The sequence below is a fragment of the Siniperca chuatsi genome, linkage group LG21, assembly GCF_020085105.1.
Source record: "Siniperca chuatsi isolate FFG_IHB_CAS linkage group LG21, ASM2008510v1, whole genome shotgun sequence".
Taxonomy (NCBI): Eukaryota; Metazoa; Chordata; class Actinopteri; order Centrarchiformes; family Sinipercidae; genus Siniperca; species Siniperca chuatsi.
The window spans coordinates 2,636,789-2,655,014 of NC_058062.1; the positions used below are offsets into that span (position 1 = coordinate 2,636,789).

The 18,226-nt window shown below is 40.4% G+C and overlaps 1 protein-coding gene across 3 annotated transcripts in view; it reads left to right on the plus strand.

The window, feature by feature from the left end:
• tmem104 (transmembrane protein 104) overlaps window positions 1-18,226 on the plus strand; it is a 59,676-nt gene that overhangs the window by 14,000 nt on the left and 27,450 nt on the right. For all 3 annotated transcript variants that reach the window (XM_044181664.1, XM_044181665.1, XM_044181667.1), the window contains 2 exons: window positions 4,731-4,830; window positions 6,673-6,769. In XM_044181664.1, the coding sequence (XP_044037599.1) occupies window positions 4,731-4,830; window positions 6,673-6,769 (197 nt within the window). The remainder of the gene's footprint in view (window positions 1-4,730; window positions 4,831-6,672; window positions 6,770-18,226) is intronic.

Below are 18,226 nucleotides of genomic sequence, written 5' to 3' on the forward strand. Positions count from 1 at the left end.
AGAGAGACTAACAGAGCGCTGTCCTTGCATCAGCATCTCGTCGCAGCTTTTCTTACCTCTGTGATGTGATGTGGTGGTTAACGTGGCGGCTGTGCAAACAGCAGGATTGTTTCTTCAACGTGAGCCGTCCTTCCCCTGACATACGGAGGACCGTGGCAGCGAATAGTAATTTACTCCGCTGCAACCCGGGCTTCTTTCTTTAATGAGAGCCAAACACGAGCACATCCATTTTTAATACTTCAGTGACTTTTACTTAAATGTCATACTTGAGCATTGAGAGCACTGGCAAAATGAAAATCAGGCATGCCTGAGCCACTGGGAAGATAAATGGACATGTTTGCTTCTGCTTTCAGCCCAATCATTTTCCATAAGCCACTGCCACAATGCTTTTCTGCCTCAGCTTTGTAAGAAATGCACTTTAATTTGTGCATCTCTGTTATAATGGCTAATTATGATCAACCCAGCAGATATTAGTTGAGTCCCAGGAAAGAAGCTTGATTTGTTTCTCAGGTGAGACCTGTTTATGTTGTAACTTAGAATCTGTTCAGTCCTTTCAGACCTGAACTCTGCTTCCTGGTGGTCAGAGGCATGTGAGGAGCTGTGGGGGAGAAAGTAATACAAGTAGCTCAGATTTTGCTCAGATAAGACTCATGCTTTGCAGGAAACTAATTTCTGGGTTCAAGATGTGTTTGCATGTTTTTACAGTAGTAAAAACTAGATAATATTGCCATTTTAAGTGGCTTTTACTAGGCAGTTTGATAAAAAGATGCTATGTTATGTCTGCCCAAAGCCTAAAGAAGTGAAACAAGAAATGGAAAACACATTAGTGGTTCAGAAAATGTATGGCAGCATCTATGCCAGTGTTATTTCTGCATTGTATTTCCCCTTTTACTACTGCCTGCTTCCACCTGTCAGACGTGTACTGTATGATTTGAATTGGCTGTTTATGACAGCGTTTCCCACTCTCAAGGTAATGTTGTGAGCTGTCACGATAAGATTAGAGCCCGTCTGAAACCGTTAATGCTCGATTTCAGCTCAAAGCGGATATATCGGTATCGGCACACGTCGGATGATAAGTAACAACAAGTTGCGGTATGACGATGCCTAAAATATGTTCGTGGAAATGTGTCATTACATACTTTGTCCACCAGAGGGTGGCGACAGGTTTATTATTCCTGCTCAGTATATATGTTGATTACAATTCTTCAGTGACCAAATTAAATGCATACTGAAAAATGTACCTGCGATTCAGACCTCTGAATTGTTGCCCACACCTCTGACGTTTTTTCAGCAGTTCAAATATGTATGGCTGATCTCTGTTGTGTTTGGAAAAACATCCGAGCCAATCAGAGTTTTGTAGGCGCGAATGATAATGAAAATAATTATTAGTTGCAGCCCTAATGTCAATGATGTTAACTACTGATTTATTGTTATCGTGTACTGACAAAGAAATTCAGTGTGTTACCTGCATCACACACAGATCTGTGCTGACAAGGTAGACCTAAATTGGCCATTTCTTACTCTGTACTGTCCTCTTTACTTATTTTAGAGACACATTGTTAATGGTGTTGTTGCCTCCGGGGCTTGCTCAATTTAGATTTGATTTGTGAAAGTCTATAATCTCAGTTCATCAGAAGTTCACTCTGATATTCCCACAAGAAGTAGAATTCGAATGTAAGGAGAGAAAGATTAATGAGGTGAAATTCAAAGTTAAAATTCCCTTTTGATTATATTTCCCTGGCTTTCAGTGTGATGCCACAATGAAAACAATTTCACTTTACAGGGGAGGTCAAAGCAGACCTTTTATAATAGCATACTTAAAATAAGATATTTTTCCATTCCTGTTATGTAATGTACAGTATTAAATCCCTACTGGTAAACCCTTTATAAGGTAATAAAAGGGCCTTCACATATTATGCACTGCTCACAGAGAGGTTGTCAGGTCTGCTGTCAGTCAGAAGCAAAGTGATGATGGATGGTGATGCGTTTCACAGCTACATGAAAGACCAGGCTCCTACGTGAAGACCCATTTTGCAGCATTTTTGCCTGTGGCTCTGGGTAATTGGGAAATATTAGTTACAGTGCCGTGAAGGCCTGCATCCCTGTGGTCATGCAGGGCTCTCGCCTTGCTATCGCTTGCTGACAGCGGCAGCAGAGTACAGTACGTCCTGTTTCTGCTATCTGCCACTGGGACACTAATATGCCTCGTCCAACGTTGTGCCACAGGAGACATTATGCTGTGTAGAGAGGGATTAGTTTCTTCAGCTGACAGTGTGAGAAATAAGACTGAGAAATAATTCATTTTCCTTCTTCTTCCTTAATCCTAAAACATATGCCTGTCCAGTTTGAACCTGAGCTATATATTAAATTCATAATATCATATTATATCATACTACTTGAGTCCGACCAGTATTTCATCATTTGCTTCACTACAGAAGTACTTATACTGTACTTTGTATTTGAGTGTGCATGAAAATAACTACCAGACCCTTCTGTTGCTGCACTTTATATAAAGTATATAGTTGAACCATCAAAAAATGACTCCTAAAAGCAACCGATCTGGTCTTTGTTCATGTTCATGTTCACTTTGTAATGCATTTGTAATTACTCGGGCTGGGTATTGTTGGAAACGTCGATTACTGTTGACAATACGATACCCGGATTTCGATACGATACCAAAACCATACTTTCAATACCTTGCTTTGAGAAATACAAAAATGTTTTTCTACAAAAGCCTTTATTTGTAATATTTAATGAAGGTCAAATGTTAAAAACACCGTAAGGCTATGTGCGACAATCAGTAGCCACAAATCAAGTATCTCCCAGGTGAGAGTGTATCAAGAGGAAATATTTTCAGAAAGTGCAAACAGAAGTTCTTTTGAGTCTAAAAAAAAATGGATCATGTCATACTTTTCACATCACTTGCATCTATTTTCAAAAAATTGATTAAATTGAAATGACCCAAGGCTGAATCATAACATTTAAAAATTCTTAAATCAGTGCAATCATCTCTGTTGATTGCCCCATTCAGTGTCCTTTAATTGCTTTTATTGATTTGTTTGAAGTTTCTTTCAAAATTACATATAATGCATATTACAGCTTTTAAATAGAGCTAGTGAAATGTTTTGTAATATGACTTTCTGGTTCATGTAACGAGTTAAATCACTTTTGTGTTAGTTTTTGAGTGGACTAGAAGGGTTGGTGTTTCGAGGCTTTAACTTTTGAACTGATTCACATAAACATCCTTAAACGTGGTGTGCAAATAGAAGCAAACCTTGCATTATTGGCCCCATATTACAATACAGTTCTGGTTTTTACTCAGCCTCAGCCCTAAAAGCCACTTAACAAATACAAAACTGTTTGGTCACAGCTACAAAGCTGAAAAGTGGCTGATCAAGAATATGAAATATCCCAGTTCTGATCCAGTCATTTAAACGGGAGCATCTCATGTTGTGACAGAAGGGGGGGGGGCTGGCAACAAATTAACAGATGAAAGTAAAATATTTTGGACAGTTGCGTTACAATTTGCACATGTGCATGCTCTTTAGCAGTGGTTCTCAAACCTTTTCATGTCAAGGACCCCATGACTGACACAAATTAGACCACGGACCCCCTTTGGATAAGATTTTGTTCCAGGGTCCGCCATCTGATAGGATTTTTGCTTTTAGATGTTTTATTACAGAAAGTGTATGAAACCCATGACCGATATAGTCATGCATTCTGTCATTGTGTCGTCCCCCCCCCCGAAGGACCCCTGGGGGTCACCGGACCACAGCTCTGTAGAGTATAGATCTAGTGTAGATTCCAGCTCCTCAAATGTGAGGATTTGCTGTTTTTGGCTGATTAGTATCGTTGTAAATTTACACTTGCAGTAGTACTCTGTAGGCCTCCGGTCTCTAATGTTGGTTTCTGACTGCGTTGTGAATCAGTTAACAGCTTTTTTTACAACTAGATGAATGCATGTTGTCTGGGCTGCCAGTTCCTTATGTTTTCAACTTCTGTCACAGCTTAATTTAACTGTTTGATAGGTGCCCTCAGCCTGTAGTTCATAAAAGAATCAGTGTAGCCCGTAAAGCTGTAAATCTGTCACTTTTTATTTCTTTTTAATGGACTCTATGCTCTAATTTCCTTGTCAGTGATGAATTAGCTGAGGAGTCCAGTTGGACGGTTGAACCTCTTCTGAGAATTCAAGTGCATGATGGATGTGTGGTGCACTGTGGTGATCTGTCTGCTGGTTAAAGCTTTCGATCTTGTCTTGGCAAAGGCAGCCAGGTCGGGCCTGCCAGTCGGGTGTGTGGCTGGAGAGAAAAGGGCAGATGGTTAAGAGCTTGTCGCTGTGGAGAGTAAAGGCTGACAAGGAAAATTTCCTTCATGGAGTGATTACTTTTTTAATTAATGCTATTAATATTTTTCATTGGACCAATAAGTTGTGCCTCTGCTGTACAGGCTGCTGTCCCAGAAAAGGGATGGAGGGATGTAATGAGCGGAGGTGTGGATGAGAGTGCATTTTAATAGAGATGGCACCATAGTGGTAAAGTTTGACGCACATGGTCCATCAACCATATTTCATCATGAAGTGTTTGGACAGCTGATAAAGATGAAAAATGTGTTTGATCGTCACCTCTTGACCTCATGTTACTTTAAGAATCTGTTGATTTTCTTCACATAGACAAACTTGGCACACATCTCTGAGTCATTCATATCTTGATCTTTTAATATTTGTCTTTCAGTTGGCGTCAACATGTTCTACATCTGCATCATAGTCTACCTGTACGGAGACCTGGCCATCTACGCAGCAGCTGTGCCTATATCACTAATGGAAGTTGCCTGGTAAGACCAATATACGCACTTTATCACATTCATTCTCAGTTTTATTGTGAAGTAAAACTTTTATATATAGATGGATTTTATAGATGTTCTCCTTGAATAACATTTGGAACATTTGCTACTTTACGTATTGGCAAGACAGTGCACCTCTGTCTTCATCTCATCGGCTCTTCTGCTCCCAAACTTTGGTCCTGTCGTCACCTTCTGAACTCAAGATTAAGACAATAAAGCTTCGCTGACAGTGGCCTTTAGGCCTGCTGACCTCTTAGCGGTGCTGCTCTCGTCTGAGTCATGTTGACCCGCTTCCAGACAGATTTTTATTGCAAGTCCGTTGGCCAGACTGGGTGAGAATAAGGTATTTCATATAGTTATGGACTCTGCCCTTCAGACTCTGGACCACAGAAATAGCCATTTCCTCTTTAGTGTTGTTTTAGTGACACTGGTGGTGACAGTTAAAGTTTCTGACAGTGATGCTTTTTGTAGTTTCAGGCAATTTCATAAAGGCTAGGTTTTAAAGAAATTATAATATATCTTTCATAAACTGCCACCATTTTATCTCAGTTACTTTCTCTGTCTTTAGTGTTTAGAGTCAACTAGAATAAACTTACACTATGTCCATGCTAAGCCAGGTAAATCTGAAAACAGTGTGTGTGGACACCAGCGTTTGTAGGTTGTTTTTGTAAAGATCTCAACCACACTCAAACATAATGGCTGAATCTGTTCTTCGTCGTACTCTGTAGATCGGGAAACAACAAAGCAGCCAACATAGTGACCAGTGGGTCAGACAGTCTCAGCTGGTCAACAGAAAGTTGTCCTCTTGGTTTTGACGTAATTTCCAAAATCTCATTTTTCCTCATCCGCACAAAATCGTCCGGCTGTTGTTTTCACATTTATCTAGGCTGGAGACAGTTCTCTAAAAGCTCTATTTTTGGGTGTGAAGCCGTACTTTTGCATCCAAACTCGATCCACGATCCAAGTTCCTTGCCGAGCCCAACCCTAATCAGAGAGTTGTTCGTGTTTTTGTCCACCCAACCTGAGTCCTGAATTGCAATTAAACAAAACTGACAAAAACACTGAGATTTTTTTATTACAGTTTCTTTTTTAAAGCCAGCCTGCCTTTTGCTAAGCTTACACAGACACACACATAGCACACTGACAGAAAGATAAATGATTATCTAGACTGAGGTCTTCATCAGGACACTATGTTATTAATGCCCTCACTTTACCTTCAATAAGTATTTATAAGTAAAACTTTCAGTTTCCTTCGTTTTCTGTTTCAGGAGAGAATTAATTTACAGTAATAAAATCACAGTCAGGTTTTGAGTTGGAAAAAGTCAGTGTAAATTCTATTTTCTTCCTCTTTTAATTGTTGTTGTGACAAAGCAGGCCTATCTCATCCTGTCCTGAGGCACAGCACACTGATGCTGTCATCTCATATTAAAATCTCCTCCACTGTGGTCCAAACCTGGCAAACATTCCAGCAAGAATACATGAGACGTAACTGAGACTTCAGAAGCAGTTTGCTTTGCCTGAAGGCACAAGCTGAAGACTTCTGAGTGGCATGGGCAGAGCCAGATGATTTTACTGAAGCTCAGTCTGTCACGCAACAATGACAGGGTTTCACAACCTCTGCTGCACACAGCATTATCTTTTCCTTCAGCTGATTAATCCGATTGGGTCTTTCATGATATGTAAACTCAAACATTTGACCTCACAGGTTGTTACGAGAGTGAATTTAAAGAGCAGTGGTGATGGTCTGCAGTGTGTATCAGTTTCAGATGACAACATCTCACAAGGTTGGGGTTAAACGTTAAGCTCTGTTTGTTTGTGTTTTTGCCTGTGCAGTGGAAACCACTCCTGCAGCGCTGGAAGTGTGAAGTACAACGATACAGACCCGTGCTGGGGTTCTGTCACGAGGAAAGATGCGTACCGGGTGTTTCTGGTAAGTGTTGCTTCTTCGTCACGACAGCATGCACGTAGGTTTACCTCCCTGTTTCTTGCCAAGTAGTTTGTGAAAGAGTTGTCAGCTTCCACCTTTGTAGTCCAGGACTGTAGTCAAGACCCCAGTCAGTTCCAAGGCTAGCCCTGATGCAGGACCATGTAGTACAAATCATGGTTCTGCATGGATATCTAGGCACCCGGACATTTCAGTCACAAATCCACTCACAACACGTTAGTTCCTACACTTTACATTTTTACAAAGACAAGGTTAAAATTGATGAGGACTGTTGAACAATGTAAGGTTTCTCCTCTTTGAAAGATAATCTTAAATGATGAAGCTGTCTGACAGTACTTGAAAGTATACTTTTGGCCCCAACAGTCCAGCTGCAACTTGTCTGCGTACATCCAATACAGATGTTTTTATCTCCGGTGTGAACAAGGTGTAATGTGCCAAGCCGTGCCTGCATATCAGACGCAGTATCGGATCACCTCTGCCGCCCACAGGAAGTGTGTGTGTGTGTCCTTGAAGTCTTAAGCGAGCCAAACTCTGTGATTTCCACTCGAGCTTTAACTTTGCACAGCGACAGTGATAGATGTGCTGATCTCCTCCTGTATATTTCCCAGCCGCCCTCCTCCATGCTCTCTCTCTGTTTCCTGTCCTTGCTTATGTTTTTATAGAATGATCAGACCCCAAATAATTTGTCGATAAATGAACTTTTCCCCTTTATCTCCTATGGGATAAGCTTCTTAGTGAATGTAAGCAAATTGAAATAATGCTGATTTGTAATCTCTGGTCAATTTGTGTACACTTGCAGTTTTGCAGACAAATTTCCCAGTTTTCATCATGACCACTCAGGGGAATAGATATGTAACACTGAAGAATATTTTTACCAGTGAACACTGACAAGTAGGGATGCACTGATCTGACCTTTTCTCCAACTATACTGATACTCAGGGTATTGGCCATGCAAGTACTGCTCCAGTAGTTAAAATCTGAAACCTCTCTGTGCAACGCTGATTACATTTATACTTCAACGAGTAAGGTAAGATGAGGCTGTAACTACACATTCATTCCTAACTGCAAATGGAGACATTCACACACCAACATCCTTCTTAGGCCGGTGCATATTTTATTTGTATTGCTTAGAAAGTTTTCGAAACTGTGTTTTACAATGCATTTAACATATAACAAGACACAGCATCACTTTCAGCTTGCTGATTTCATAATAATAACTTGACTTCTCACTATTTTAACCAACCATTTCCTGTCTCTTTGCTGTGGACTTCTTAGTCTTTGTCTCATAAATCAGTTGCCAATCAAGCCAACAAATTAACTTTCCAAGGTTAAACTTATAGTCTGTTTTCCATTTTCTAATTAGTTTTGTAAACATTAATCTATACAAATTCTGCACATATATGTTAATTCTCATAATGATGTGTTTTTAACGTTATTTTGTTTAGATTTTATTTGCTTAGTCTCAAAATTGGCTTGCCCAATTTTGCATTGCAGTGGTCTCTTTGTGTCTGGTCTTTAACAGTGTTAAAGAAAAAAGTTGAAATTGTGTCCATAAACATCACATTCATTGTGTCATGACTTAAATGCGTAGCTGCAGCTGAGGAAGTTTGTTGATTGTTTGTTTGTTTTTGTTTTTTGATTTTAGTCGTTGATCCATCTGCTCATAACCATTCAGCATATTTTATATTTCAATCCTGGAAAGCTTCCGCCTTCTTTCTTTTTTTGCCACGGTTGACCTTTCCCTAAATAAATCAGAATCATTCAGCTGTGATGAAACGTTCAGCAGGTCCTGTTTGCATACTGTACAGTGGGTGGATTGGCTCTTCACTCCACTCTGTCTGTGCTTTCACAGGCTCAGATGCTCTGGCCTAAAGACACAGCCCAGACTCTGAACGATGAGTCTAAATAATTGATTATTTCTCATCAGCTGTGCTCTACCCTGTGGAAAGAGCTATCACAACCTGCCCCACCCAGGATCCACCTGGGCTCCTTTGTATTCTTAGTGTTGTGAGCTGAGCTGCAAGGACAAAGTGCCCTTCTTCCACAGTATTGAACTGAGTGTCCGTTTTTGAAACGGACCGTTTTTGCTCAGCTCTTCCAGAGGTACAAAGTGTCAGAGGGGTCAGTCAGTGAAGCCATGCTCCAAATTGCTAGCTGAAAAATAGACTTAAAAAAAAATAGATTATAAATTTGAAGCAGGGTTGCCAACACCAAACCATCCCTGACTTTAAAGAACAAATACATGTGCATAAGGCAGGCGTTTTAGGTCCCAATATTTATAATCTCTATTTCCCAATATAGAATAGTGATATATTTTAAACCTATTTGAGTTGTTTCTATTACAAATATATCATACTAATATATATAAATGCATAACTCCTGAAATCCTGCAACCCAATCAGCGTGTAAAGCAATGCTGAGAAACCTGACATAAAGGTTAAAAACACAGAAACATAACTCAAGAATTGATGACCATATTTAACAGCTGGTGGGACAATAAACTGGTGACACTTTTGACTCAAAGGTCAAAGGTCACTGTGACCTAACAACGCCCTTGACAAACACGGTTTTGGCCATAACTCAAGAATTGATGTGGTAATTATGACAACATTTCACACAGATGGGACACAACGATGAATTGATGACATTTTTTACCCAAAAGGTCAAAGGTCAACTTCACTGTGACATCATAATATTCTGAAAAAACCCTTTTTTGGCCTTTATTCACCACCATAACTCAGGAACAGAAGGAGAGATTGTGACTATATTTCACAGTTGGTTGGACACTGAATAGGTGACGCTCTTGACTCAGAGGTCAAAGGTCATTGTGACCTCAAAATAGGTTTTTAGCCGTAAGTTAAGAATGAATTGGGCGATTCCAGATTTCACACACATGTAGACTGGGACGATAACTAGCACAGTACGGGCTTTCCTCCATCTCCTCCATCCTGCTTTTCACTTCCTGCCTCATTCTGAATTTCAAGCGTCATTGGAATCACGTGACTGCAAACAACGTACTGGAGCGCGCCTAGCTAATCGTGATCCTGTGAGTGAGTTAGTTTCACCTACAGCTCATACAGAGGCTTTGCATCTAAAAATGCCAGGAGAAAACACAAGCACCACATTTTGTGTAGCTATACTCTATAAGAATCCATCTTTACATAGTAATCAAGTACATGTGTACCTGTTTAGCCAATACATCTATGATAATCCTTCATTAATCAGTTCAACAATGTATATTCACTGGAATCATCCATATGTATCATCAATATAGTGATAACTTCTACCACCATAACTTCTAGACATAACATAATTATACTTGATATTTTGTATAAATGATGTACATGTATGTCTTGAACAAGTTATTGCTGGCTTACATGGCAACAGTTTAAATGTTTTTGTCCTCAGCTTTTGAGTCTGAATTTTAAAATATTTATTCAACTCCTGTTATTTAATATGTACTGTAGTTACAGGGCTGTATATGCAGTGTGGATTACTGGACACCAGCGGTGGCCTGCGGCAGTGTGCTCTTTTTTTTGTCTTTTGAGTGTGATAAGGGAGCTGCTTGGTTGTGTTCAGGGGAATCATTGGGAGTGATGCTAGAAACATTACTGCAGTCATAACATTTTTAGAGTTTAGAAAATGACGAGAGATTAAAGAGCAGCCTGATTATGGTGTTACTCTAAAGAGCTTTAATCCCTGTGTGGGTGATTGGTTCAGAGAGAGGGAAAGTGAGGCAAAGAGACAGTAAGGGAGGCTGATGTCAGAGGGAACCGGACAAAGGAAGCTGTTGAATTGATGGACGGAGTCCTGCAGGATGAACTGTCTCCTCTCCCAGAAGTGGACTTCATCTTGATCTAACAACCTGTGGATGTTTTTAAGTTTCTCTCTGCCCCATCAGCCCAGATTTTGAGAATCACCACAAACAATTCCCAGCGATTCCATCTCGGGCTTCAACTACCGATTATTTCATAGTTATCAGTTAATGTGCTGATTATTTTTCCGATTAATTGATGAATCTTTTGTCTATAAAACATCAGAAAATGTTAAAGAAGCCGTCACAAGTTCCCAGAGCCCAAGCTTCTGCATGGAAAAGTCTTCTTTTCTTTTTGTCCGACCAAGAATCCAAACCCCAAAGATATTCAGCTTACAATTATATAAAACAGAGAAAACAAAAACTCCTTAAACTTAGTTACTTGATAAATCACTTAAAAAGTTAATTGATTATTAGAATTGTTGCTGATTAATTTTCTGTCGATAGACCAATAGATTCATAGACTAATAATTTTAGCACTAATCGATCTCATCGTCCTTAAAAGCAGATTAACTGGCAGGTTTTTAACAGAGCTTCGTGTCACTGACCTTATTCGTCGGGGTCCCTTCTGTCTGGACTTGAGGTTCTTAGATGTTATGTGTGAATCTCTTCAACAGTTTTGGCAGGTTTCCCCCAGATGGCTGCTCCACAGCAATTGGGGTGCTTTGTTCTGAGTGGACAACAGATTGTGGGTTATTTTTAGGTTTGAGAACAGCTGTCTCTGTACAGATGACTAGACCTTTACCAACAGCACTCCTGGTAGACACAAAGGAAATGAGGAGGGATGACGGAAAGTGTGAGGAAAAAACACCAAAACCTGGTTTGGTTCATTTTTGAGTGTTGACACCTCTGTTAGTAACTTCAACATTGTTTCAACAAGCCAGTGTTTTTATTTAACCTGTTGCTGAAAGTTTTTTGAACTGTGTGTTGTTTTCTAGAGATTGCCTGACCCTTGTTTCTCACTTTAACACTTGGAGGGCATGTTTGAATTTAGTGTGTTTTCAGGCATCACATTTTCTTTTTAGCTCCACACCTTAGGCCCCTTCCTTCATCATGTGTCAGTCACATCAACTGAGTGTCAGTCTTGACACTGACACTCAGCCTATAGGGAAACTGGGGTATATGTGTGGTTTCCACAAAGTTAAATTAGCTGAATTCTGCATGATCTTCACGGTGGTCCATCCAGTATTGTCATCATGTTCAGTTTTACTCAGCTTCCAAAGGCCACCGCAGAATGATACTATAATGCACATCAAACTCTCATTACAGTAGGCGTTGTCATTTTTATAAAGACCTCAGTGCTGAATTCACAGAGAGACACACTAATTACTCCTTGATAATAAGGTTGGAAGCAGCCGGGTTGATATTTCATCAGGTCACTTCTTTGATTTAATCAATATTGACTTCACACATGAACACAATCAGCTGTGGACATGTCAAGACAGCCATTTTCCTCATCCTAGCTTCTTAAAGCTTTCAAGAAGATCAATTGAACGTGATTTGCTCTGCTGCCAGAGTGGATGGCTGAGGGCTTTTCTTCCCATATCTACAATATTTGTTGGCTTTGGGGCTGTGAAAGGGAGATGATGGAGGCCATTGCATAACAGAGCACTCAGTGTTGATCTTGGCCCTTTACACAGCTTTGATTAAAAAGATTAATCGGCCGTGCAACAGTGGGGTCTTTCTGGGTTTTTGTTCAGCTCCAGCAGAGATTCCCAAGACCTCAATTAAACTTCTCTGTCCTTGATTGTCCCCTGCTAAGTTATCTTTTTGAATTTCACTGCAGGGGCTTTGTCACAGTGGCTAGCCACGCAGTGGTTGGTGTACTCCACCCTGCAGGACAGCCAGTACAATTTTAAATGGCTGATTTATTGTTCTCCCAGTATGTGGGAAATGATGGAAAATCAATGCAGTATATGGGCTCAAAGACAGTGTATGCTTACACTGCATTGTTCAGTGCTTATCTTCATGCAGATGTTTCAATTATAGTATGTTTCTATTAAGCCGTACACTGTCTCGTGTATTGAAATAAAGTTCATTTGAAGTGCAGGCAAAGTTGTTGCCCGTCCCCTAAGAGTTCAGAAATGACCTATCCTGCCACTTTCCTCAATACAGAGTCGATTGATTCATTAACTGACTAATAAAGATTTATTCCAAGAGGACTTTCAGTGACCTTGATGCCCGTTCCCTGTGGAGGCCTCCTTCCATCTTTTTACTGCAGTGTTTTAGCTTTACACACAGTTGAAAGCACACATCTGGGACACATACGGCATTCAGGCTTAGTTTCAGTTGTTTCGCTAATGGAGGAAAGCTTGTGTTTGTCCTCAAGCACAAACAATAGAGAGAGAGAGAGGCTGGTGTGAACTGAATTTTAACACATCAAAGGTCCACACCGACTGGGGAGGGACAATATACGATTTTATCGTAGATCGGGATAATCGTGAATATCCTCACGAGTGACTTGAAAAAAGCTGTCTAGCTCGCTGACGTACAGTCCTATATTGATTTCCTGATTTATTTTGAATTGCCAATGTTTGGCACGTCTCACTCTCGAGGCCGCGAGGCTAGCAGTGCTGTTTGATGACAGAAAAGTGCCACAGTTTTCAGGCTTTTTTTATTAAAACGGGTCCAAAGTAGTACTGTTTGACTTTATGCCACAATGCCAGTTGGACTTTGTAGTGATTTTGCTGCTTTTCCAGAACTCATTAATGTTATCCTACTGATATGAATGATGATCAAAACTATGAAAATAAGATCCAAATTGTTGAACTGTAGCTCGTGAGGTGATTTTTCCTCCTCCTGGAAGTTTCTTATTTTACCAAGCTCTGAGTACAGGTACTTAGGAGCAGGATCAGCCTCAGTTACCATCCTGCAGATCTGATTTGATGTGTACAGTAAGTAATGGTAAATGGACTGTACTTGTATAGCGCCTTTCTAGTCTTCCGACCACTCAAAGCGCTTCACACACTACATATCGAACTGCTCATCAGTACAAAGAAACTAATTAATCATTCACACACACTCACTCACCGAAGGCACAGCCCTCGGGAGCAATTCGGGGTTCAGTGTCTTGCCCAAGGACACTTCGGCATGTGGACGACCCGCTCTACCACTAAGCCCCAGCCGCCCCAAAGTAAGGAGGTGTATATACTGCAGTCGAGTGGCAGCGACTTTCCCAGTTAGGGCCGGAGCTGTGGGGAAATGACAGTGCAGATGGTTCAATAGAGATTATCGCAGCAGGAAGAAGTGTTTGAGCTGCGATCCACACGGGGGGAGTCCACTCCACACAACAGCAGGAAGCTGTATCAGAGCAGCAGATCAGGACGGGGAGGAGACGCATGATGCTGCTGGCACTGGAATGACTGGTGGTGACTGGTGATGAGGGAGCAGTTGTCAAGGAGACACAGAGGTCACGGAGCAATAACTGATGGGCTCTGTGGATTTCCTTTTTTTTTTTTTTTTAGGTTCAGCTAGTTATTCAGCCCATTTTGTTGCAGCCTGATAAACTGAATGATTCATTGATTCTTAATGTGGAATTGTTTGTACCAGATTTAATGACAAAATACGTCATTTGTAACTACCTTCCTGTTACAAATTACCATTGCAAAAACAAAACCGCTTTCTGATTCAACATCGCCAGGGTTAAGGTTTGGGGTTTAGAATCATCTGCCCATATGAACATTGAAAGAGGTTCTACTTGCTGTAATCATTCCTCCTGTTCATACGCGCCATTAAGAGATCCCTTCCTCATGTACTTTCAATGCAACTGATGGGAGACTAAATCCATGCAAAAAATGTGTTCAAAGGTTTCACTGAGGCTTGTATGATTTATATATATCCACTTGATTTGTCTAATTTGGACGGCTGAAGCTGACAGGTGTTTCTGTTATTTTTACCACCATATTTAAATCAATGAGGGTAGGCTAAAGAACAGAAACACCTCTCTGTGTAGTGCGATACAGTTCAGCAGCACCACAAACTACATCCTCCAAAAGGATCATACATTTGAATCAACACCTCTGTAAAGCAGCAATGAACATTATAACTGTCATGAATGTAGCATTTATTGCAGGATTGTTGTATTAGACTGCATTAGTTTTTGCAAGGTGCAACTGAGCGTATAGTATCTATTATCCCTCTTTTCCCTAAATAATTGTGCTATTCCGTTTCCACCAATCAAATACATACATTTTGTGACTATTTTTTCATGTGACACAGTTGTGAGCATCTCTCCTTGGAGGGTAAGATAAAGTAAATGTTCTTCATCTGTGCCTTTACTGTTTTAACAAGGTCCTCTTTGTTGGAATGAGGCAGAGCATGAAGGGACGACCAAAAGCTGGTTGTCTGGTAGGACGTTTCAGAGTGACGTAATGGCCTCACTCGCTGAAGGCAAATGAACTTGATTTCCGTGAAATGTACAGCAGTTCAAGGCCACGTTTAAAATGCAGACAGGTTAACAATAACCGTCCACATTGAGACCCAGTGTGACCTTTAGCTCTCTGTGTTGGGCTGCATGTTTGTGGGTTTGTATGCTGTAGGTTGCCACTGCGGTCCGCCTCAAGTGTCTCTGAATTGATTGGGTAGTTAGGTCATGATGCTCTCTAGTTGCTCCTTAAGGAGCAGCTGCTTAAGTGCTTTCCACTGACCTGTTGTGCCCTTCCCCAAAGTGGAAAATAAAATATCCAATCGTTGTCTTTTTCAGCTATGTCTTGATCGTATAGCATATTCACAAAACATTATGTTGATTTATTCTTTTATTTTTTCAGAAGGTCTATCATCAGTGTAATTTGGGAGGAAAGTGTCCTGTACTATTATGCAGCTACCTCCTCCTCTTCTTCCTCCTCCCCCTTCTCTGTCTCCCTTTTACAACAGTTTGGATGGTGGGCGGAGTGAAATAGCCATTGTCCTATTAAACCACAGGCAAATTATCGTTTCTCATTTCCTCCCCAGATATGTCCCACGCCTGTCATAAATCTTGCTTGTTATTTTTACCTATGTAGGGGTGGAATGGTTTCTTTTTTGAGGAGCACATTATGAGTTTTAATTAGGTGAACGTCTTGGAAACAGCAGCTTGTTCAAAGTCATAAAGTCGGCAGCAAATAGATGCTCATCAGTGTTTACTTTGACAACTGACTGTCCTTTCAAAAGGAGTGCATGCCTGTGAACACGTCTTTAAATACAGCTGTAACGTGTTTTTGTTGAGTCAGGGTTTGAAAGTTTAACCACATTATTAAGCAAAGTAGTAATTATGAGTTTATATGCACAGTTTATTTGGGGCACTTATTTTGAACGACACCTTGTTACAAAAATTGTTAATATATGTATAATGACTACTGTACGTCTTTGCACTGTATTGTCACCAAACGTCCTCAAGTTTCCAGTGCTGCACACCTGTCTTTACTCAAACAGGCTGAGTGCGGCCATGCGTGTGCCTTCTGACGTGTTTGGACGACACATTACCCGAATTTTTAAGAACAGCAAAGATGCTCCATGTTCATGGATAAGGGTTACAATGTGTAACCGCTTTTCTTAGTTTGTGTGTTTCTGAATTGTGTCTGCTTAATTTTTCATTTTGAGTTTGTAAACAAGATCCAAGGTAAATGTGACCTTGTTGCTGAAAGGTGAGAGCTCTCTGTTGAAAGATCTTTTGTTATTAAACTCATGGAAAAGGAACATCCTAATCACCTACTAAATCACACTGCAGATGACCAATGTGTAATTAACTTTTGCACATGAGTTCTGCCACAAGCAGTCCAGCCAAGCCATTAATTCTGTTTGCATATTGCAACAGTCTTCGGTTGACAGTGATGGGATTGGTGCGATTTAGTAACATTGCAGTGAAACAAAGGTGGCTATATGTGCTCTATATTTTTTCCGTCAGGTTGGTTGTATGTTCTAAAGTTGAATGCCACATAGTTAATTTTCCCGCACTCTTGGTGAATATTATCCAAACATTTTTAGCACCAAAACCTGGCAGCCTTTCTTTTATTCTCTTAATTCACAGATTAAAATATACTGACCTGTCCTGCACTTTGCCTCAGGAAACACGATGATGCATTCGCCTTGCATCTCCACCCTCTCTTCATCCCTCCTCCACCTCTCCTTTTGTCTGTGCTGCCTTGCTTCCCCTCATTAGAGTCCTATCTTAAATCGTGTGGAGACATGGCAGTCTCCAGGGCCACATACCCAATTAACAGGATAGGCTGCTGCGTTGGATGTGGTTCGTTTTCACCAATTGCAAAAGAGATGAAAGGTGCTTTGAGAGTTTATCTATAGATGTTCTTATTTGATTTTTCAAATCTGGACATTAGTATTTTTTAGATGAGTTATTCTCTACTATTTCCATTTACTGTGGTCAGTTTTTATTACTTGTTACTTTATAACTTGTATGTAGAATTGCAGTCATAAATCTAGCCACTGCTGTTTTTCAAGGTAGTTTTAATGCAAGTAGCATTGTTGGTGTTGAAATCACATTTCCTTTATGCCCTGTTGTATAGTTCTGTTCATGTTTGTTTTGTTGTAGAAGAGGAACAAATGGCAGTAACAATGAATATGCACACACAAACTTGACAGTGATCTATATAATAATCATAGTAATTTGATTTATTTTTTGCTACACTTAGCAGCTCTTAACAAGTCCAGGTGTGATCAGGTTATCTAACGATGACACACAGGGCCTTGCTGGATGCAAAGTGCTCGACAGCTGTATTACTGACAGAGTGAGTGAACGATCCTGAATAAATGAGACATTTTCTTGCCTCCTATTGGCTTCTATGAGGAGAAACACCAACTCTGAGTGAATGTGTGACTCATATTTACTCACTTACACTCAAGGCCAAAACACACTGGCAGTGTACGACATGTGTCTAAACAGACGCTAATATTATTATCTATGTAAGCCCACACACCACTGCCAGCGAGACATCAGCACAGATGGACAAGACGTTCTGTGACAGCAGTCGTCCTATTTTCCATTCTCGACACGGGTCGAAAAAGCAGCACTTGATAATGTATTACAGAAATCCAGACCTACGAGCCGGAGTCTAAGCAAGGTAAACATAATATTAAAAGACATTTCCTGCGGGGGGGATACTGTAGCAGGAGATATTTGCTCTTCAGGTGTTGAGTCATGTAACATTCACCCACAAAATCTTTCTGAATACAGGCAAACACTTCAAATGTGGCTATGTTTATACTATGCTGTGTAGTCTGGTTAAGGTGGTATATCTGGTGTATAATACGGTGTTAAATGTTATATGCCAATTTTTTGAGTACTAGTGCCAATTTGATACCTTAATTTCAATACTAATTCCAAGACTTTTTTTTGTTATTTTGTTTTGAGAAAAATAAACAAATTTTTCATTTAAAGGAGCAGTGTGTAGGATTTAGTGGCATCTAGCGATGAAATTGCAACCATTTGAATACTCTCTCCTCAACCTCCCTTTCCAAGCGTGTAGAAACTACGGCCGCGAAAAACGCAAAAGGCCCTATTTAAATCCAGTGATTGATTTGTCCGTTCTGGGCTACTGTAGAAACATGGCGGAGCAACATGGCAGCCTCCGTGGAAGGGGACCTGCTCCCTCTTTAGAGAAAAAGTGCATATTCTAAGGTAATGAAAAGACAACAAT